The sequence below is a fragment of the Amia ocellicauda genome, chromosome 3 (genome assembly GCF_036373705.1).
Source record: "Amia ocellicauda isolate fAmiCal2 chromosome 3, fAmiCal2.hap1, whole genome shotgun sequence".
In the NCBI taxonomy this organism is placed as follows: Eukaryota; Metazoa; Chordata; class Actinopteri; order Amiiformes; family Amiidae; genus Amia; species Amia ocellicauda.
In genome coordinates, this window is record NC_089852.1 from 31,787,885 (window position 1) to 31,810,628 (window position 22,744).

The window sequence follows — 22,744 nt, forward strand, 5'->3', positions numbered from 1 at the left end:
CACGAAGCACATCCTGGTCACAGCTGGTAATATGGTGTAAAACATCGGTCAGCAAATCCCCATTAATTAAAGTTTAAATAAAACATTTGCATTTCACCCCCCTTTCTGTCCTTCCTGTGTCTATAAGATCTCGACTAGCAATTCATCACCATCCTAAATTAAAATAAAGCAAACTCATCAGCAAACAAGTGACGAGTTAAAACAGACCTATAAAACAGAAGGAAGCATTCAAAAATGTAAAAGAGACTGTCTGATTACTCACCACTGCTCAATACTTTGTTTCTAAAACCCTCCTACTAGGAAACCACAGGCTCGTATGAATGGGGTTCCCTTCCCCTTTAATACAGGAGCTCCAACGTCATTCATTATTAAACCTTCCCTTACTGCATTGCTACACAAACCAGGTACCATTTCCACAGGGTGTTAGGTTTGTGAAAGAGACAATATGTATTTTGAGTATTTTAAATTACCCTACAAAATCACTGAAAATGTACAGGATAGGAAAACAACTTACAGCCAATTCATATAAAATGGTGGGCCTGGAGCACCTCATAATATTGACCTACACGCCAATCACAAGTGAAGAAGACAGTACTTGATAGCTGGTTTGCATTAGGTACTTTAGATTGAAGAATCTTCTGAGACACAAACGCCTCTATCTAGTGTTGGAATTCTAACGTGTGATTAGCGTTTTAGTCAAAGTTTAGAAAAAGAGCAGAAGAATAAGACCCCATTCTGCAGAATGATTTCAAGTGTGGAAAGTGGAATAGAGTTATCCATTGAGTCAGAAAACCACCCAGATGGGGAGGGACTATGCAGTTACCCATGGGAATGTATGTGTATCAAAGCTGTGTACTGAACCATGGGAGTGTGACACCCCAGCAGACCCCCTCTTGTGTCTGGTATATATAGTGAGACACACACCCCTATACTTCCTCTTTTGCCAGAGCTAGACTTTCACGCGACAACCCAGCTCTGTGGGGTTTCTCTTTCTCGGATAACTGGGGTTGCATTCACAACCTAAAGTTTTAATGATTGAGTGATAAAACATGTTCAATAATAAATACATGAGATTTTTAAGTTTATAATCCAATTTAAAGGTTTGTTAACATTTCAGAGGTGTCCCTGGTGAAATAACAGGCACCACATTGAAAAAAGCCCTATTATTCAATTATGTGTATTTCAATGCCTGAACATTAATAAACAACCCCTCAACCCTGATTATTTATCTGCTAGTAATGTGTGTTTGTTGATACTGTAATGCTTATTCTGTCTGCAATGTGATTAATATTACTGTCAACAATTTTATAAATTATTTTAAAACAAAATGGATGAGATTAAACACACAGTTGACTTGTAAATATTGACGTTTGTTTTATCTGCTCACATCATATGGTACCTGTTGAGCCTTTCTTGTAAATTAATGGAAAAGTTTGTTGAAATAAAGCAAATAGAAATTCTATTAACACTAGAAGTGCCAAGCCGGTAAATTTGACCGATTTGGATATTAAAATTTGAATTACTCTGTGTTCCTAAATACACTGCACATACCCATGCGTGACTTTTCCTAACTATATGTATTAAACATGCCTACAGCGTTTTAGCTGCAAAAATGTGAAAATAAATAAGTTATTAACACATTTACCTAGAATAGTCAAAATCGGGTTATTTTGACCGGTCATTTAAATACATAATAACTCAAACATAACACATAATCCTGTGTTCCCATTACAATACAGTCTGGTGCTCCAATGGTGATCTCTACCTGTCTACAGCCTTTCATGTTCTTGAAAAACACACGCATTGTACAGCATTACAGGTGTTTTCTTACAGCTGTATTCAGATTGAGTGGATACAGTGATTACCCGCAAATAAACATGGATTGAAATGGAGACTGAAGAGAGCATGTTTTGGAAATGCCCTGTATATGAACATGACTGATTCAGGGGCATCAGTGATACTGGCAATGATCATTCATGGGTTTGTGCCAGTGTTGTGAAAACATTGCGAGTGAAACACCAGGTCCAAATGGCACCTAGTGCTTTTACTCCACTGATCAATACGTGATTAATGCTGCACATAGTACAGAGTGCAATAGCGCAGCACATTGCACGCACTATTATGATTCATGGACATTATCAGAGGAGGAGCATGTATTGAAATGCTATATATTCGTGGAGAAAAAGAGTTGACCTGGAGAGGCTGTCAATGCAGTGTGAGGTACAAGCTCATCCAGGGAAAGTGCAGAAACATGTCCTGTGTGGACTATCCCGAGCGGTCAGGTATGCAGGCTTTATATAAATAGAGTAAATAGTTTATTGAAATACAAAGCTTACAGTGAATAAAAGCAGTGTTTGTTGAAAAGAAAGTTTACACGGTGTTGAAAATGTTTACTTTAGTGTACAATTATGTTTTGATAAATGCAATAGTTATTTTTGAACTATAAAAAATTGCTTTTGAGCATTATTCCAATATTAAAGTTTACACTTGTTTCATTCTCTTATTGTATGAATTTTATTAGCTTTTTGCTCATTGTAGGCTATATAGTTATTCATGCTTTGACTGAAAAAAGTGTGTTGTTATTTATAGCAATAATATTAATGTTTTTTATCATATTTCAATTTAAATACTACATTTGTGCTACATAAATGTTGGATTTGATGTTCATGAATAAAACGTATGAGTTTTATACGACGGTTTGCCTTTGATTGTCATATCACAGCTGTTAAAGAGCTATCGGTTTCAAAGCTTTGGTGCTTGTAGGTAGTTGTAAGCATCACATCAGGGACATTCCCTCAGTCAGACTTAATTCTTAACAGAAATTAGTACAGTTTTAAAGGAAAAATGACGTCGGGTACTGTGACTGTTTATCCCATCAAAAGCTTCAAATGGTACAAGTTCTGCAAAGTTTGTAGGCTGTTCTCCCAGAGGTTGGAGGGTCATCATGGAAACAGGTGTCTTCCTGTTATGGCATACAAACTGCCCGATCTCACGGTTTTCTTTAATGATGGACAATGAGGTAACATCTTCAGCTTTGAGAAAAGAACAGGAAATCCACAAACGGACACTAAGCAAACTGGTTGTTCACTTATAAAAAATAAAAAAACAGAAATGGAAGCAGAGAGAGGAACTTCAAGAGGATGTACCCTTAACAACCACCTTATTGGCTTTTGCAAGCTTGATGAATCCAATTTGCTAGGTCTTTATACATGCTATTATATATAATGCTAATATTAATATAAAACATTAGGCATTTAATATAAAACATCATATAGTTACTTAAAAAACACTTTCTTCAACTTTCCAATACAGGTTCTTCAATCCCTGCTGTTGGCAATAGAGCATAGCGGAAAGAAGATGTTACAAGCAAATCCCCTGAGTGGTTAGGAAGCTTGAACGCTGCGTGTTCAGCTCCTTCATCCCAACCCATCCCCGTGGGGTGTATATGTTCAGCGAGTGTAAGCGTGTCCCTGCTGTTGGAGAGAGCGATAGGTGTGTGCCCATCAATGTGAATGTGCAGAATGTTCTGAGGGCATCACATGGACCAAAGTGACCTTTCAGGAGAAGATCCATTATAAGTTTAACATAATTGTTGAGATGCTCTTTGAACAGTGCTTTTAAGGCAAAAAAAAGAAACATACAGGCATAACACAATAACGACTACAGTTATCAATCCATGCAGAAGAATCATACCCAGGTGTCAGTGAGCCATCCCCAGGGGATTCCCCCTCCTGTGGACTGGTGTATCTTTGTAGTTGCTTTCCTAATGTGCTCTATAAGATTATCAATATGTTCTGAGTTATCTGGTATATAGGTACAGCATTCCCGTCCTATAATGGCACATGTCCCTCCCTGGGCTGCTAGCAAGAAATCTAGAACTAGCCTGTTCTAGAGGGCAACAGTTCACATTTCACCATTTCAGTTGTTATATTGCTGAGAGCTTCAGTTGTGGTGTTTCTTACAGTTTCTAACATACTAGCTATTAATCTGATTTATTTTATTGCTCTGCTCATACATATGGAATAGTATGGAGGCCCCCTTCCCCTATCTCAATCTTAAGGTGAGTAAATTGTTCTGCATCTAGAAGGTATTTATCCTTGGTGTGGGGCATAGCTGGCTCAACATGCCCTATATAACAAGAACCGGTGAACTTACAGGGGGGTTCCCAATATGCCCGCATGCCACACACCCAATAGGTCCTGTTCCAGGGGGAATAGAAATTACAAGTCTGATATACTAGTTCAGAACCATTTATGCATACAATGTGATTAAAAGTACTGTTGACTGGTTTGGTTATAATATGAGACGCACACAGATCCTATGTTACTGTGGGCTAGGTCGATGTATGGCATTTTAAAATTCCTTCTACTCCGATTAATCTTTGGTCTAAGGTACCACCCCTCTGTGATATAACCATATGCATACCGTACATTAGAGATTGCCTTGAGATGTGAATAATTAAAGCTTACCGGAATGGAGATGGGGATCATTTGAACCCCTTTCTTGGTGTCGTGTGGAATGTGGGAGCAAACCCAACATTTTGTTTTGTTGAGGGCATTTGCATAGGTGCTTGTCATTTGGATGAATTCGTTATCTGTCCATGACTCAGCTAAGGACAGGCAGGTCCAAATACTGTGGTGTACACAGCCATCTTCATACTGGATTATCAGGAAATCCACAACTGTTGCTTTCCTAGGAATGACAAAAGATAGAGGTTTAGTACACAGTTCTCTTGGATTATAATTTTTAACTTGTGACCAATGTTTCCACCTAGTACCCCCATCCTGTCTGTCAATACAGACTGAAGTGTCTGTAAAAAGAAGGACATTATGTAGTCCTGTCCATTTGGGCCTGAGCCCTGGTCTGATTGGGATTATTTTAAACATAACTTGTGAACCAACCTCAGGGAGTTCCTCTTTAAACAGCAGGACTGTGGCTCCATTCTGAAATTGTAGAATGGAGCTCACTGACGCTGTTCCCAGCTGATGGCACTTGAGTTTCGCTGCCTCACTGTGTATATAGTCAACTGCTCCTGTGTTCCATGGGCAGCGCATGAGTTTGTTCCTGCGCCCCATGGTGTATATAGTTCGTTTGTACGAAATCAAAATTGTCAGCACAGTGGAGCTCTTCCTCTCTGTAATGTTTAGTTGAGTTGGATGCTCTTGTGCTGCACGCTGACAGCATGAAGGTCTTGCTGTCAGGCGATATGTATACATTGTATATTGTTCAGCTCGGCTACTCTGTTGACTAGCCAGCTAAGTATAATATTGTATTTTTCTCATTGGGTCTGTGGCCCCGATCCTATTGGATCAGGGTTCCACTGCCATGATATTGCGCGGAGGCCGCACAAGTGCTTGATTGCCCGCGCCAGACATTGTGCAAGTAAATTACGGCCTCGCTCCTAGCTGCACTTGTAGAGCAGCTGGCCTTGCTTTTGTAAGCGGAGGGTGTAGGAGTTAACCTCTGTTGCCCCACTTTGTATATGCTGATTTCAGACAGTTCACAGTAGAGCGTGACTACAGTCCTTGCTCCTGGACGGCTCAGGTGCGGCCCTATGGGGCCCCTGAGGTTACTGTCTGGAGTTGTGTTGCCGAGGCCCCCTAGCGGTGCACCTCGGGGCAGGTTCCGTTATCAGCTTGTTGCCTCCTCGCTTGTGACGGTTTTGTTATGCAGTAACCCCTCCCCCTTGGGCAGTGCTTCCAACTTGAAAGATAGTGATAGGTTGCGTATGCAACCCCGGTTATCTGAAAAAGGTAGCACTGCCCAAGGGTTGCAAGGTCGCGCGGGAGTCCTGGCTCCCTGCAAAAGAGGACGAACCTTCGCTGACGTCACGTCTTATAGAACAGGAAGTGGGAAGGGACATGTTCTGAGTGACGAGCGCAGGCGCCAATAGCAGCTTTGACAGAGTGACGTTTCGATTGGTTCCTACTGAAGTACGCAGAAACCCCTCCCCCTTGGGCAGTGCTTGCTTTTTCAGATAACCGGGGTTGCATACGCAACCTATTGTTCTATCACGTCTTCTTTGGACTACTGCGTTACTGACACATTTCAGAGCTACACTTTCAAGTCATGTAATATCTTATTAGCAGTATAACAGTCAGTTATTTACTCTATACAATCAAGCAGCACCTTATCAACCTCATAACATTAAGTTATTTACACTATGAAATAATTTAGGAACATATCGACATAACAAGAACTATCATTATGCATGAAACTCGCTAGACCTTAGGCTAAACATAAACATCTTATTGGGTATTCACGTGGTAGTTTTATCGATTGAATACAACAATCTAACATGCAATTAAAAAATGAAAATGGTCCTAAACATGTTTAAGTAGATTATATATAATAATATAAATGCCAGCCTACCTGTGAACACAATAAAAGGGTATTCTTTTACTTATTCAGACTGCACTGTTCTATCTCACATCTTCTTTGGACATGTTTACTAAATAAGTAATATTAACCTTCTGCTGGATTACAGTAAGAAACAGATAATACCCATTTTCTTCTTTCTCCTCACAGTACAGCTTATAGGCCAGTCTGGTCAGGCAGGAAGCGGTGTGTCTCGTTGCAGAATGAAGAAGTTAAGAGAACTAAAATTCTCTTTGTTTTCCCTTTTATAAGGTTTCCTTCCAACCAATAGCATTTTGCCACCACCATGACTTGGGTGCCTTATGCTAAAGTAATTTAGAAGTGGGGGTCATTTCCAATTTGGCTAGGAGCCAATCAGAGGACAGGTCCCTTTTGGTCTTCTGGACATACAGATAAGGTTACATGGGGTTACTGGGGCTACCAGATAAAAGGAAGGAAGTTTGTTTCCTCTACCAAACCAGATGGTATAGAATTTCCCATAGAAAAATATATTCTAATAAATAATATCTTACTGTTATATTTTAAGAATGTACTACTTGAGGCTCAGGAGTAATTTGTACCAAAACTTAGCAAATTGAGGACCAAAAAACACTGGCCAAAATGGTTTAATAGCATGCAAAAAATATCAAGAGAAAGAAAATGTTGTATAGCGCATAAAAAAGGGATAGAGATTAAACAAAATACAAAGAATATGTTGAAATGCAAACAGATCTTAAGAAAGGGATCAGGAAAGCAATGAGGGAAATGAAAATAAACATAACTCTTGGAGCTAAACCTAATGCAAATAGCTTTTTTTCAATACTACAACAGTAAGAGGTCAATAAAGGAGGAAGTGAAACAGATAAAGGGTAAAAATGGAAGTATCTTTGAAAACAGACAAGATGTGGCAAATGTTCTACATGAGTATTTTTACAAAATAAGAAAACAGATAACATGCCACAGGTTAACAATCAGTCCAGTCAAACCCTAAGAAAGATGATCAGGATAAATGAGGAGGAGGAGGAGGAGGTACTAAAGGGACTAGCAGAATTAAAAACAAACAAATCACCTGGGCCAGATGGCATATTTCCAACAGTACGTATTAGTACTTAATATTTATAGGCTGCTAACTCAAATATTCCAAAGACACTTAGAACAGGGGATGTGCCAACTGACTGGAAGATGACAAATGTCATACCAATCCACAAGAAAGGGGACCAAACTGAGCCAGGAAATTACAGACCAATCAGTCTCACCTGCATCACCAGTAAAATGTTGGAAACAATTTTTAGACCGAAAATAGAGGAGCATCTTAATGAAAACTATATTCTTGGAGATAGTCAACATGGGTTTAGACGAGGCAGATCATGTCTTACTAATTTATTTGAAGTTTTTGAACATGCAACTGCAGCTGTAGTTCATGTGAAAGCATATGATATGATATACTTAGATTTTCAAAAAGCTTTTGATAAGGTTCCACACCAAAGACTGATCCTCAAATTGGAAGCTGCAGGCATTCATTGTAATGTAAGTAGATGGATTATGAACTGGTTGATGTCTAGGAAACGGAGGGTGTCGATTAGAGTTGCTTCTAACTGCAGTGAGGTTGTTAGTGGAGTTCCACAGGGATTGCTTTTTCTAATCTATATTAACCCTGCTCTGGTACCATAAAAAAGTTGCATTGAAAGTACCATTGGGGTGGGGTCACAGAGACCCCATGGTACCACAGCAGGGTTAATGATCTGCACTCTGGGATAGTTAGCAAACTTGTCAAATTTGCAGATGATACTAAAGTAGGTGGCTCAGCAGATACAATCAGGTTATTCAAAGGGACTTGGATAATATTCAGTTGTGGGCCGACAACTGGCAGATGAAATTCAATGTGGACGTGCAAGGTATTACATGCAGGTAACAAAAATGTCCACTATATTTACACTATGGGAGGAATAGAACTAGATGAAGATCTAGGAGTCTATGTGGACTCCTCACTTTTTAATCCAAACTATGTGGGGAAGCAATAAAAAAGGCAAACAGAATTTAAGGTATATTGTCAAAAGTGTAGAATTTAAAACAAAGGAAATAATGTTAAGACATTATGCAGTAACCCCTCCCCCTTGTACAATGCACGCGTTAGAGCTCATCTGGAATACTGTGTACAGTTCTGTGCTCCACACTTCAAGAAAGATTTTGCTGTTCTAGAATCAGTTCAGAGGCGAGCAACCAGACTTATTCCATGTCTGAAGCGAATGTCCTACTCGGAGAGATTGAGGACACTGAACCTTTTCACCCTGGAACAGAGGAGACTATGTGGGGACTTTAAGTCTTCAAAATCATGAAAGGCATCGACCACATGAAACCACATGAGATCAGCGGGGACACACGCACCCAGGGACACAAATAGGGCACAAAGGCATCACTTAGGTATCACTTAGATATTAATGAACACGAGCACGATGGGTTGAATGGCCCCCTCTCGTTTGTAAACTTTCTTATGTTCTTATGTTCTTAAAACGACTTATTCAGGTCTGAAGGGAAATTCCTACTGAGAGATTGAGGGAATTGAACCTTTTCACCCTGGAACAGAGGAGACTATGTGGGGACTTGATTCAAGTCTTCAGAATCATGAAAGGCATGATCAAACCAGAGGAGCGTTTCCAGATCAGCAGGGACACATGCACCTGGGGACACAAATGGAAATTGGGCTTCAAGGCATTCAAAACGGAAAACAGGAGACACTTCTTCATACAGAGAGTTGTCACAATCTGGAACAAACTCCCCAGCGATGTGGTTGAAGCTGAAAATTTGGGAACATTTAAAAACAGACTAGATAGTATCCTTGGATCACTTAGTTATTAATGGACACCAAATGAGCATGATGGGTCGAATGGAAATCGTTTGCAAATGTTCTAATGTTCTTATGTTCATAAAACATAGAAATATAGTAAACCCTGAGAAAATTACATAAATCCAATCATGATAAATAGTCTTTGTCACCCCACGTGACACGATCGCTATGTAAGGTTTAATAATTTTGCTGACTTTGATAGTCCTCTCAGTGCTTATCCTTTCTGGATTATGTATGGCAAAAGAAATATACATGTGGATTGAAAAAAAGACGGAAAAACTTTGATAGAATTCAGTACACAGTACATTTAATTTTTCCTACAATTTGCAAAGGTTTTCAGGGTAATGCTTTAGATTGCATAGCCCAGTTTAATATTAAATATATATTCAATAGAAAATCTATTAACATTCAATTACTTAATAACTGAAGTTCAAATGTTAATATAATATCTTTCTATACCAAAAACTTTGTAAATGTGGAGAAAACAATGGCTACACCAATTTAGTGGAGATAAAGTAGTCAATGTTTGACACAATTGTTTCTTGTGACTTGGCTTATGGGTTTGAAATCTCCATTTTACATGGCTGAGCGATTTTGTAACGTGTTTTTTCATGCTGACAACATTCCTGGTATAGATAGCTTTTACATTAATATTCTATTGATATATATTTGGAAATTAGTTGACTGATAATAGATTATCAATTGAATATCCATTTTATATTAAATTGGGCCATGTGATCTAAATCGTTACTGGTTTATCGGTAATGCATTAGATTATGTGGCCCAATTTAAGATTAAATATTTAGTAATTTGTTTGCTGGTTTGCATTAGGTACTTTAGAATGAAAATTCCTCTGTGACACATAAACCACTATCTAGTGTTGGAATTTGATTGGCTAGTGTTGAGTGATTGGTGTTAGTTGTCAACATTTTGAAAAAGAGCATGAAAACAATCAGATTAAAACTGAATTCTGAGTGATTTCAATTCTGGAACATGAATTACAGTTTTTATGATTGAAGGAAAACATGTTCAATATCCAAGAAACCTGAGATTTAGATTTTTATAACCCTATGATTTTTCAACCGTAAGATTGAAAGGATTTCAGTGGTATCCCTGGTAAAATACTAGAATACATTGAAAGTAGCCTTGTGTGTTGTAACAATGCCTGTACATAGATGAAAATCCCCCCAAACCTGATTACATGGTACTAAAAAATAAGGTAATGAAAAAAGCTATATAGAAAATAATCCAGAAAAATGTTGTGAATTTCTTTTTAAATATACTTTCAAATATGATTAAAAGTACCCAATGAAATGTATCATTCTCTCCTCAGCACAGTGGAAGGCTCTGTGGAATGTGTGTTTGTGCTTTTAGTTCTAGGACAAACCCACAGTGGCTTAATGGACATCAGATCTGGATTATGAGATCCTGTGACCGGTTATGCCGTGAAAAGTGACCGACTAGACATAGACATGACAAATATTTGCAGAACATTGTTGTACTGGTTGAGTTATAAATATAATTAAAAAGAGAACAGTACAGCACAGCTCAAAATCTGAACATGTACAATTGTGAATCCAGAATTCAAACCACTTGTTGCATCCTCTGTATGAAGATCTAATACTCCATGATGATGATATTATTTTATACAATAGTATTTAGCTTTATTGAAAAAAACACAGACGAAGTAAGAAATTTCAGAGTAAATTAAATTAGTGAGCAAATGTCAAGGATAGGGAAAATAAATTGTTCCAAGATATACAAATAATATGTTTTACAATTCAGATGTAGCTAATATGTGATGTCCCTCACTTCAGAATATTTACATTTCTGCTAAACACCCTCATAACTCTCCTGCGAATCTGACTCAGTTTCAAGCCGTACATGAGGGGATTTAAAAGAGGATGGATGACTAGAAATTCCACTGCCATGAAATTGAGAAGAGCCTGTGGGATGTTCCTTGAACCATATCGACTGTACAATACATCAAAAAGTATGGTAATGGTAAAACTGATTAATGATATCAAATGGGGCAAACAGGTCTGCAAAAATGTACTCCTTTCTTTGCTAGACTTTAAACATTCTCTAATAATCTGGATATAAGATAATACTATATAAATGGCTTGCATGAGATGATACATTAATGCAGTATAACCATATAAATTGTTAATAGTTGTGTCTACACAAGACAACTTTACAACTAACCAATTATCACAGTACAGTTTGTTAATGTCAGATCCACACAGAGGCAATCTGATAGTTAACAATATCACAATTACTGATTCACAGAAAGGAAGAATCCAAGAAATAAACAGAAACTTTCTGATAGTTCGAGCTGTCATAATAGAATGGTACTGTAAAGGTTTACGTATTGCCACATACCTGTCATAAGCCATCATCGTGAAAATGGTGAATTCACACAGAACAGAAGTGTAGATCACATATGCTTGAATCAAACATCCAGTGTATGAGATCACATGAGAGTCAGAGAGGAAGTCAGACAGGAGTTTAGGATACAGACCAGCAGTTCCATACAGTCCATTGACACACAGGTTACAGAGGAAGATGTACATAGGCTCATGGAGGGTTTTCTCAATGATGATTGTAATGATCAGTGTCATACTGAATAGACATATCAAAAGATAAGCCAAAAGAGTAAAAGCAAAAAATATGTATTTATGAGATGCCGTCTCGTTTAATCCATGGAGTGTGAAGACTGCAACGCTGGAGGAGTTTTGCATTGCAGTAAGGGATGTTTCAGGAATATACAAACAACCCTGTACCTAAAGAAGCAAAGAGTACCAATAAGTCCCTTCATATATAAATAGAAGATCAATTAAGTGGAAATATAATAAGAATAATAGTGTGATAATATAACAAGCACAGCAATGAACCATAATGTTTGAGCTGTAGGTTTTATATATTTTCTTCATTAATGACACAAATTATGAAAATACTCACAGACGTTAATCTGTGAAAGGGTTGCTGCAGAGAGAGAATGATTCCCTGTTCCTTAGTCTGCACTTCAGTGTTAAGCTTTATATATGGAGGGAGGCTTCTGAGATTTACAGACCTTTGAGCCTGTGGTTCTGTAATACTGGGTTAATTAGCCAGAGTTAGAAGAAATTACAAATAGGATTATTAAAACAAGCTGGGTTTTTATTTACCAGAAAATGTTTGTATGTAGGTACAGAAGTTTCAGTTTTGTGTAAGATAAGATATGCCTTTTGAGTATTTCAAATGATCAAAAAATGCAGTGTAAATGTATAGTATAGAAAAGCAACTTGTAGCTAATTAATATACAGTGGTTAGTCCTGGAGCACCTCATAACATTGACCCACATGCTGATCACAATTAAAGAAGACACAGTTTGATAGATGGTTTACATCAGGTACTGTAGAATGAAGAATCCTCTGTGACACAAAAGCCACTATCTAGTGCAGGAATTCTAACATGATTGGCGTTTGGGTCAATGTCTAGAAAAATATAATCAAACCAATGAAATAATCAGAATCTTGCAGAATGATTTAAATTGTGGAATGTGGAATATATAATAGAATAGAATAGATAAAACTTGTTCAATTTTCATAAGAATAGGTTTGCGAATGCAACCCAGGCTATCTTTCAAGTCGGAAGCACTGCCCAAGGGGGAAGGGTTTCTACGTACTTCCGTAGGAACACGATCGAAAACATCACTCTATCTAAGCTGCAATTGGCTCCAGTGCACATCGCTGCCATGATTGAGCACATGAACAGGGAAGAGTGGTTTAGCGACAACCATGGGCCCCCTCCCCCTCTTTAGGGACAGAGGTCCAGCTCCACAGACAGAGAGTGAGATGTGGCCATCTTTGTGCTGAATAGTAGGATGGACCACATATGCGCCCTCCTTTCTATGCAGGCAGCACAGACAGCAGCCCAGGCCCTGACCCCCCCATATCTCGAGTCTCCACCACTGGCCCATGTGCCGCTGGACTCTGAGTTTTGGGCATTGATCCAGAGGGCCGTGGCCTGCTCACAGATCTCCCGGTCCTCTGACCCCACCCCCCGACGCCCCAGGTTCGAGAAGGAGCACCGGCCGCAGCAGCCCACGCAGTCCCTCACACTGCTACCTGACCTCCTGGATGACCTGAGAGCCACCTGGGACCATCCGGCAATGCCCCCCACGCAGGCTCCCTGCGTTTGTCACCTTGCTCACTCAAAACAGAATGCCATAGATATTAATGTAAATGGAGAGCATAAAAATTAGAGGTCTCCCATATGTCATGGAATGACAGTATAATAAGATATAAGAAGGCCCTATCCTCTGCTAGGTCTGCCTACTACTCTAATTTATTTCCTCTCCGTGTCTATAAGATCTCGACTAGCAATTCTTCACCATTATGAATTAAAATACACTCGTCAGCCAACAATATTTAAAACAGACCTACAAACAGAAGGGAGTATTACAAAGTAAAAGAGAACCTCTGATTAGAACAAAAGAACACAAGCAAGTTAACAAATGAGAGGAGGCCATTCGAACTATGGTGCTTGTTTGGTGTCCATTAATAACTAATGCTGGGGTCACACAAGATTTTAAGCCCGATTTGAGCCCGATTTGGCCCTCACGGCACTGATCGTCATGACAAGAAGCCTGGTCGGGGTGCGTCCCCACCACTGATGGTTGTGTAGTGTGAGACCGGCTGCGATGCAATCGCTTGCCATCCAATTAATTAGATCGTAAGCTAGTCGGAACCCCGACATGATTTTATTAAACATGTTCAATATTTACAATTCAATCGGCACGGATCGTGGAGGGTGATGTAATCAGCAGTGAATGAGAGCTGAGCTGACTGAAGAAAAAAAAAGAAACAGGACGAATAAACATGACAGGAGAATAACATTTTCCGAAGTATATATTAAAATACTTCAACTACCAATGGTTGTTTCGGGGCAGGTTATTTTAAAATACTATAATACAGGGAAAATAATATTTTCAAATATAAATACCAATTAGTATCTGTAATTGACCCAGGTCTGTGCAAAATCGATCCCTATGTGATGGTCATATTGTGGGATGGATATAGCCTGTGTGTTGCTCACCTCCAGCTCTAAACACAGGCTATTGCTCTTGCCTCCCCAGCCATGTCTTCACACACATCCTGTTGTTGTTTTTTTCTGCTTTTTGTGATTGTCCGCACAGACTAACACAAACAGCAACAGCGGCTCGTTGGTGCGTTCATTCCGCAGTATTGCACAGATCTGCAAGAATGCATTGATCCCATTGGTGGAGCAGCGCAGATCTGCGCTACACAAACGTGACCTGTAAATGTCCACGTCCGTGTTTGTTTACCTTTTCTCTGGATGGATCACGTGTGTTTCTGCGAGATGTGGGGAGTTTAGAGGCTGTGTCGGAGATTTCCACGACAAAGGATTTCAGATCAGTCGATAAGAGTGTGTTCCCCTGTACTTAAGCGATCATGTAGTGTGCACTCCTTCACGATGCAAAAGACATAAATTCGGTGCAAAATAGTCGTTAAGTGTGATCTGCCCACTGTTCACAAAATTGAGTCGGATTGTAGAAATCATGTAGTTTGACCCCAGCATTAGTGATCCAAGGATACTATCCAGTCTATTTTTAAATGTTCCCAAATTTTCAGCTTCAACCACATTGCTGGGGAGTTCCAGATTGTGATTACTCTCTGTGTGAAGAAGTTTCTCCTGTTTTCTGTCTTGAATGCCTTGCAGCCCAATTTCCATTTGTGTCCCCGGGCCTGTGTATCCCTTCTGATCTGGAAAAACTCCTCTGGTTTGATGTGGTCGATGCCTTTCATGATTTTGAAGACTTGAATCAAGTCCCTACGTAGTCTCCTCTGTTCCATGTTGAAAAGATTCATTTGATTATTTGAAAGCTGGTTTGCATTAGATACTCTAGATTGAAGAATCTTCTGAGACACAAACGCCTCTAACTAGTGTTAGAATTCTAACATGTGATTAGCGTTTCAGTCAAGGTTTAGAAAAAGAGCATCGAAACAAGCAGAATAAGACCCCATTCTGCAGAGTGATTTTAAGTGTGGAAAGTGGAATAGAGTTATCCATTGAGTCAGAAAACCACCCAGATGGGGAGGGACTATGCAGTTACCCATGGGAACTCTGTAAATGTATGTGTATCAAAGCTGCCTACTGAACCATGGGAGTGTGACATCCCAGCAGACCCCCTCTTGCGCCTGTTATAAATAGTGAGACACACACCCCTATACTTCCTCTTTTGCCAGAGCTAGACTTCCACGTGAGAACTCAGCTCTGTGGGGTTTCTATTTCTCGGATAACTGGGGTTGCAATCCCAACCTATCATTTTAATGATTGAAAGATAAAACTGGATTAATAATAAATACCTGAGATTTCGAAGTTTATAATCCTTTAGGTTTGATAACATGTCAGAGGTGTCCCTGGTGAAATAACAAGCATCCCATTGAAATAAGCCCTATTCTTCTATTATGTGTATTTACAATGCCTGAACATTAATAAACAACCCCCAAACCATGATTATTTATCTTCTAGTAATGTGTCTTGGGTGATACTGTAATACTTTTTTGTCTGTAATGTGATTAATATTATTTTTAAGTGAACTATTGTGTAAATTAAATTAAATCAAAATGGATGAGATTAAACACACAGCTGAATTGTATTGATGTTGACAAGAGAGTGATTCAGTACATTATTGTGCTGGTTGAGATTTGAATATAATGTATACAGGCTAAAATCCAGTGTTCAAATCCTTGTCGCAGCCTATGTATTTAAGATCTATTACCCCATTATCTGATTCAAGAAGCAATTAACTTTAATTAAAACCAATGTTGGTGATGAATGTTTTAATCAATAGTTTAAACTATGTTTTTATCATTACTGTATATTAATATAACATACACTTAGTTATAAAAGCAAATTAAATCAGTTAAGAAAATTCAAGAAAAAAGGGAAGAAAAATATCCAAGATATATATATATATATACATATATATTATGTTTTCCAAATTTAACGTTTTGCTGATTTTGCTGTCCCTCACTTCAGAAAATGTACTTTTCTACTGAACACCAACATAACTCTCCTGCGAATCTGACTCAGTTTCAAGCCATATATGAAGGGATTTAAAAGAGGAGGGATGACTAGAAATTCCACTGCCAGGAAGTTGCGAAGACCCTGTGGCATGTTCCTTGAGCCATAGCGACTGTACAATATATCAAAAAGTATGGTAATAGTAAAGCTGATTAATGATGTCAAATGGGGAAAACAGGTCTGCATGAATTTACTCATCTCTTCACTAGATTTAACACAAGCTCTAACAATGTGGAAGTATGAATATACAATAAAAAGGGCTTGACAAATGTGTATAAGTAATAAAATGTAACCATAGATATTGTTAACAGTTGTATCTACACAAGACAGCTTTACAATTGACCAGTTATCACAGTACAACTTATCAATGTGGGATCCACATAGAGGCAGTCTGATAGTTAACAATATCGCAGTTGTTGTTTCACAGAAAGGAAGAATCCAAGAAATCAACAGAAACTTGCTGACAGTTCGAGCTGTGATAATAGAATGGTACTGTAAAGGTTTACATATTGCCACATACCTGTCATAAGCCATCACTGTTAAAATTGTGAATTCAGACAGAACAGACGTGTAGATCACATATGCTTGAGTCAAGCATTCAGCGTATGAGATCACATGTGAGTCAGAGAGGAAGTCAGACAGGAGTTTAGGATACAGACCAACAGTTCCATACAGTCCATTGATACACAGGTTACAGAGGAAGATGTACATGGGCTCATGGAGGGTTTTCTCAATGAAGATTGTAATGATCAGTGTCAAATTGAAAAGACATATGAAAAGGTAAACCAGAAGAGTAAATGCAAAAAAGGTGTATTCATGAGATGCTGTTTCATTTAATCCATGGAGTGTGAAGACTGTAACACTGGACGAGTTCTGCATTGTAGTTAGAGATGTTTCAGGAATATACAAATAAACCTTTACCTAAATAAGCAATGAGAAACAATAAGTCCCTTCATACATAAGTAGAAGATCAATTAAGTGAAAATATAATAACAATAATATGGTTAAAATATAAGAAGCACTGCAATGAACCATAATGTTTCAGTTAATTCTGGTCTTCTGTTGTTTCTATAGACTCTATATCTTCTTTACTAAGACAAAGTATGAAAATACTCACAGATGTTAATCTGAAAAAGGATTGCTGCAGAGTCCCTGTTTCTTAGTCTGCACTTCAGTGTTAAGCTTCATATATGGAGCTCCTTCAGGAGGGAGGCTACTGAGATTTGCAGCCTGAAAACAGGCCTTTGAGACTGGCTCTATAATACTGGGTTAATTAGCCCAGTTAATTAGCCCTAAATAGGTAGAAAATATTACAAATAAGTGTTGCATTGGTACAGTACCAGTCCTAATTAAGGAATATACCAGAGTTGTACTGTGGTATATTGCAATATGTGTCAATAGACATTCAAAAGGAATTAAAGGAATGGATAGGATGCTACCTAAGGAAGTAGGACAATTTCAGTTGAGTTCAGAGTTACATCAATAAAATACCAGTTTACTTTATGCCCATCTGCCTAGCTTTTATTTACAAACATATAACATATTGGCGACAAGGATGGTTCTGTTTGCACTTTCGCTGCCTCCTGCATTCCCCCAAAACCCTGGGTGTGCCAACAATATTGTTTAATTCTTGGATTTGCCTGTTTGATCATTACATTCTTGCTCTTACTGATACAGACATTTCTGATACAAGTTCTGTTAATCCACTGCTTTGTAGCTGAAACTCAGTGAATCTTCTACATGTTTACAGTTGATGGCAATACTTTTTCAGCTGCTCTGAATGCTTAATTCAATGAACTGAGGACTGATGTTGCTTCATTGAAGACTCACAGTGCTGAGATAGCTCAAATTAGAGAAACAATGCATTAGCCCATTTTTGTGCCAAAGCCATGCCCTGCACCTGTCACAAGAGTATCTGATAGAGAACCTGCACTTCACCACATTCTTACTACACCCTGTGAGTACTGGCCAAGCCACAGCCCCAGCCAAGCCAGAGAGCCTGTGCAGTTCCAACCCCAACACGCCCAACCCCAACATGCTTGGGCAGTTTCACCCAGCTACTCCTCGAGCTTCAACTAGGAGATGCTTTAACTGTCAGCAAAGATTAATAGAGGACCATTGCACACATTGCTATAGGTGTGGCAGTAGTGAGCATTTCCAAGCAGGCTGTCATAGCATAGGGATATAACCATCCAACGAGCGTGCTTTAAACTCACAGTGGTTTCCGCCGTGTGACAGGGAGTAATCAGAGCTGTTTATCAGTCCCAAAAATGTGCCAACTGTGGAATTTTGAATGGAAGCAAAAGACTGAAACAGTGCTCTGCATACAAAATAACTCTGTACTGCTCTAAAACATGTCAGACATGTCACTGGGCTGACCACAAAAGAGAATGTGCTCATTTGCCAAAACCAAATAAACAATATTCATGTATGAAAGCTAGTGCTCACAAGTAAACTTGCACTCCACTGTCACGTCATTAGTGGGAAGGCAATGTCTTGTTGAATGTTATTTGCAGGGCAAGAGGGTTCAAGCTCTATGGGATACTGGCTCTCAAGTGTGCATCATTGATGAACTGTGGAAAAATGAGTATTTACCTGATGTGATGTTGAGAAATTGATAGGGAGAAATTTTACTCCCTCGATAAACAGGCATACCCAGGACCCGATTTAACTGAAATAATACCAAAATAGTTTATTCAGCTACAACTAAGAGCTCCGGAGATGAAAATGTTTTTCTAAAAATCAGCTACACAGAACTACTGCACCTGGCTTCTCCGGAGCAATACACAAAGCTTAAATTCATACATGGATTATACAATCTTGCTGCAACAATGGTGCAAATATAATATATTTGGCATTCAGACAGGGCACTGTCCCACATCAGACCCCCCTTTGGCCCTGCCACACGTTGCTGGACAGGGACACCAGGTCAGAGAAACACTGCTTTGTCAAAGGAAACAAAGAGAAAGATTACAATCCCCATCCCTGTGTTATATTCTTCTTCCCTCTTCTTTTCCTTTGGGGATTGACAGCGAGCAGCACTGTGTGTTCTGCTCCTCTGCCCGCTAACTTTCCCTAGGGTGTATGTAGTGTATAAAATTGTACCTATGTGTGTGCAATTATGTGAATAATTACGGCGGAGTTTTATCGGCTATAAAAGAAAACTACACTATTTGAGCATATTGGCGTTTAAGGGGCAGTTCCCTGGTAGTAGCAGAAGTATAGCTGAGCTCTGAATATGGAGTAAATTTGTTATCGTGAGTAAGCAAACAGAAAATAACAACATAGACACAGGGTTATCATTAAGACCACTACTGATGCGGCAGCCGCTAACATACGGCAAATATTCCACCAAGTAATATATGTTCGATTCCCCTCAGCACTTAATGATGAAGACAAGGCCATGACCACACTATTTCCCAATTTTACCTGGTACCTTCCATGGACCACCACCAGTGATACCACCCTCCACACATCCTGTAGAGTGACACTGAGCAACCGGCGGGCTATAGCAACAGGAGTACCGTCTTCAATGAGATGCCCGTGCCACCAAGGCAGAGCAATCATGCCAGTAAACACCCTGCCTGGTAGATGAAAATCCCCAAAAGCAAATGAGTCCGAGATCTGTAGACACATAGCAGGTTGAGGGGGGCATGTCAAAGGCCCATACTGATAGGATAGCAGGGGAGTAATAAAGCACCACTGAATAACTGAAACTTGTACAGCAGTCTGAGAAACAGACAGAGGGGTAACTGTGATCACGGCTGCTGAAGTATTACTAAAATGCCAAAGGGTAGAACAGGATCAAATTATAAAAGAGACTGTTTCTGTGCAGCAGTCAGCAGTGGTCATAAGCAACCCTGCAAAAGATGGAGACATGTATCCAGAGGTCCCCAGGTGATATACAGTGCCGTTAGAAGGGTTACCTATAGATCTAAAGTGAAAAGAGTTAGAGAAGGTCTGGGAAGCTATAACTGCAGGATAGACTAAAAGGTAACGAAAAGAAGATGTAGAGGAAATCTGAGGTATAGCTACAATCAGTAGAGTAGAAACATTTGCCAAAAATGCAAGAGTGGTGTCTGCTGTAGTATAAGAAGGTGGCAGTCCCACTCTCACATCTAGCATATAATCCTTTAACATATCTAAAAGGTCTCTCGCTAAAACATCACAAGCTCGACCTTTAGACTGAAATAGTAATGTTTGTGATTACATAAATCATGGCTTCTGAATATTGTATAAATGAATTCCCTGTCATTTACACTGCAGTAAGAGTGTGTGTAAGGCTCCTCAAGTTGTGTCCCAGCCCTTGTGCGGTCTTGGATCTAATCCACTGGACATATTGCCGATCTATATCTGCATTAACAGAGTTCATCATTGACTTGGTACTACCAAACAATCCGCCAATATCGCCAATAATTCTTCCTACTACCTGATGTATGTGTTTGGATATGTGATGCGTGAGTGTTATAAGCTTTTACTTGTGTTCTGATTTGCCTTTGAAGCCATTTTGCCGAAGCTAGATGATCTTTACAAATGTTTAAGAGAGGTGCTTCTACAGTTGAAAGGTCATACTCCACCTGCACAGTTAAGAATGACAACGCCATATAAAAGAGTTTTATTAGGGCCTATTCGGATGATGCCATCCACAGGTGGGTCATATAAGTGGTGACATGTAATTGGAGGCTCATATCCACATGTAAACAAATTAAAACAGCTAAATCTGTACACCCATGGTGGGTTGTAGGGTTTTACACAATACTCCTGACAATATTGTCCTGACATGCCATTTTCCCATAAGATTGGTGGCAGGTGGGTCCAGCCTGCTGTGACATTAACTATCTGTCCAAAATCAAGGAGGGTGGAGTTAAGATAAGAAAAAGTTGCACACACACATACACAACTACCTAATCCTGTATCCTCATCATATACATTCCGAATATCAACTGTTCCATCTGAAGCTGTAATGTGAGAAATATTGGTTGAAGATAAGGGTTTGAATAATGCCCCCAAAGGGTCTGTACCAAGAGGAACGGGGATCTGAGACCAGGTCATGTCATAGTAAATGATAAGAGACTGAGGACAGTACCTCCAGCTGCATGACATTTTCTCTAAGGAGGTATCATTTTTATTTCCAGCAGGGTCACATTTAGGTAACCATAGTCCTATACCGACCTGGGGAATAAACACAGTCTGAGCTGAAGTATCGCCTATTACAACTGAGCCTTATTACTAAAGGTGGATAGCCACATATTCGGTTTCTTTAACCGTTCCCCTTTTCCCCTTGGGGCAACCTAACATACTGACTGAAGACTCTGTATAGGAAGTTGAAAAAAGTGTTTTTGTGATTATTATATAATGTTTTATATTAATACTAGCATTAGAAGTAGTTTTGTAAACAGACTGAGCAGATTCGATTTAGCAGGACAAGTAAAGGGTCAACAAGGTCGATTTGTTAGAAACTCAATCTTTTCATCAATGAAAGATTACACAGTGCCGAAATAGCCTACAGCTGTCTGCTGAGAATTTGTTTATGACGTTTCTCCAGATAGGCAGGAATTGTTTCTGTTAAAGAACGATTGACACTAGGTAAATGACGACCGTGGGATCACATCTTCCTAGTGCACATCAGAGACGGACATCTGCTTTGGATCCATCACCTCTTCACGGGAGGACAGATCGTAAAACGGACCCGGACTTGTATCTTCTGATTGGATGAACGGCCATAAGATGTTACGTCATTTTTCCTATAAAGTTGTACTCATGTTTGTAAACATTAAGTCTCACTGAAGGAATTATTTCTGACGTGGAGCTTCTGAGTCGGCTCGATTAAAGTTCTATTTGCTTTATCTCCACAACTTCTCCACTTATTTCCCACACGGTTCTACAACTTGGTGTCACGAACGAGAATCTGAACTTGCCTCCACTCCCGGGACCAAAGCAAGGGTGAGTACCTTTAAAAATTACCAGCCTATATATTTAGATTTGATCTCGGGATTGTGTTTGGCTATCAGATTGTAATTTATAGAGAACCTGTGGAGAGGTGGAGGTAAAACAAATAGAAAGGTTGACTGTACAGCGGAGGTTCACAGTAGGGTGAACTCCAGGTAAGACAGATCTGCGGGGAGAGATACCAAAGGAACCGAAAGGTACGACGAAGCAAGGATATCCTTGTATGCCAGGGCCAGAGTTAGTGGCAGTCAGTAACCAGACGGAACCGGAGGTACTGTAAAGTCCAACGATATAGCCCCATCGTTGGCAAAGATAGGGTTGGCATTATGGCATTACAAGACGTGTCTATATGTGAATACCTACAAGAGATGTTTAAGAAACTTCAACTTAAGATGGAAAAGGCAGGATGGGATCCTAACTGGGTTCCCAAACAGCATAGAGAATGGTGGAATAAGGAAAAGAGAGAGAAAACCAATAAAGCTTCCGTAATTCTTTGTCAAT

General features: G+C 39.3%; 2 protein-coding genes across 2 annotated transcripts; both read right to left on the reverse strand.

Annotated features, from left to right (window-relative positions):
- Positions 1–11,010: 11,010 nt before the first annotated feature.
- On the reverse strand, positions 11,011–11,943 carry LOC136747048 (olfactory receptor 52E8-like). Its single transcript, XM_066700003.1, has one exon. The coding sequence runs from the start codon at positions 11,941–11,943 to the stop codon at positions 11,011–11,013; it is 933 nt and encodes a 310-aa protein (XP_066556100.1).
- Positions 11,944–16,240: 4,297 nt separating this feature from the next.
- LOC136747309 (olfactory receptor 52J3-like) lies at positions 16,241–17,173 on the reverse strand. Its single transcript, XM_066700246.1, has one exon. It carries the CDS (start codon positions 17,171–17,173, stop codon positions 16,241–16,243), a length of 933 nt encoding a protein of 310 aa, XP_066556343.1.
- Positions 17,174–22,744: the final 5,571 nt, after the last annotated feature.

Coding starts and splice junctions, on each gene's coding strand:
- LOC136747048 (XM_066700003.1), bottom strand. CDS start 11,943: ATGCAAAACTCCTCCAGCGTTGCAGTCTTCACACTCCATGGATTAAAC.
- LOC136747309 (XM_066700246.1), bottom strand. CDS start 17,173: ATGCAGAACTCGTCCAGTGTTACAGTCTTCACACTCCATGGATTAAAT.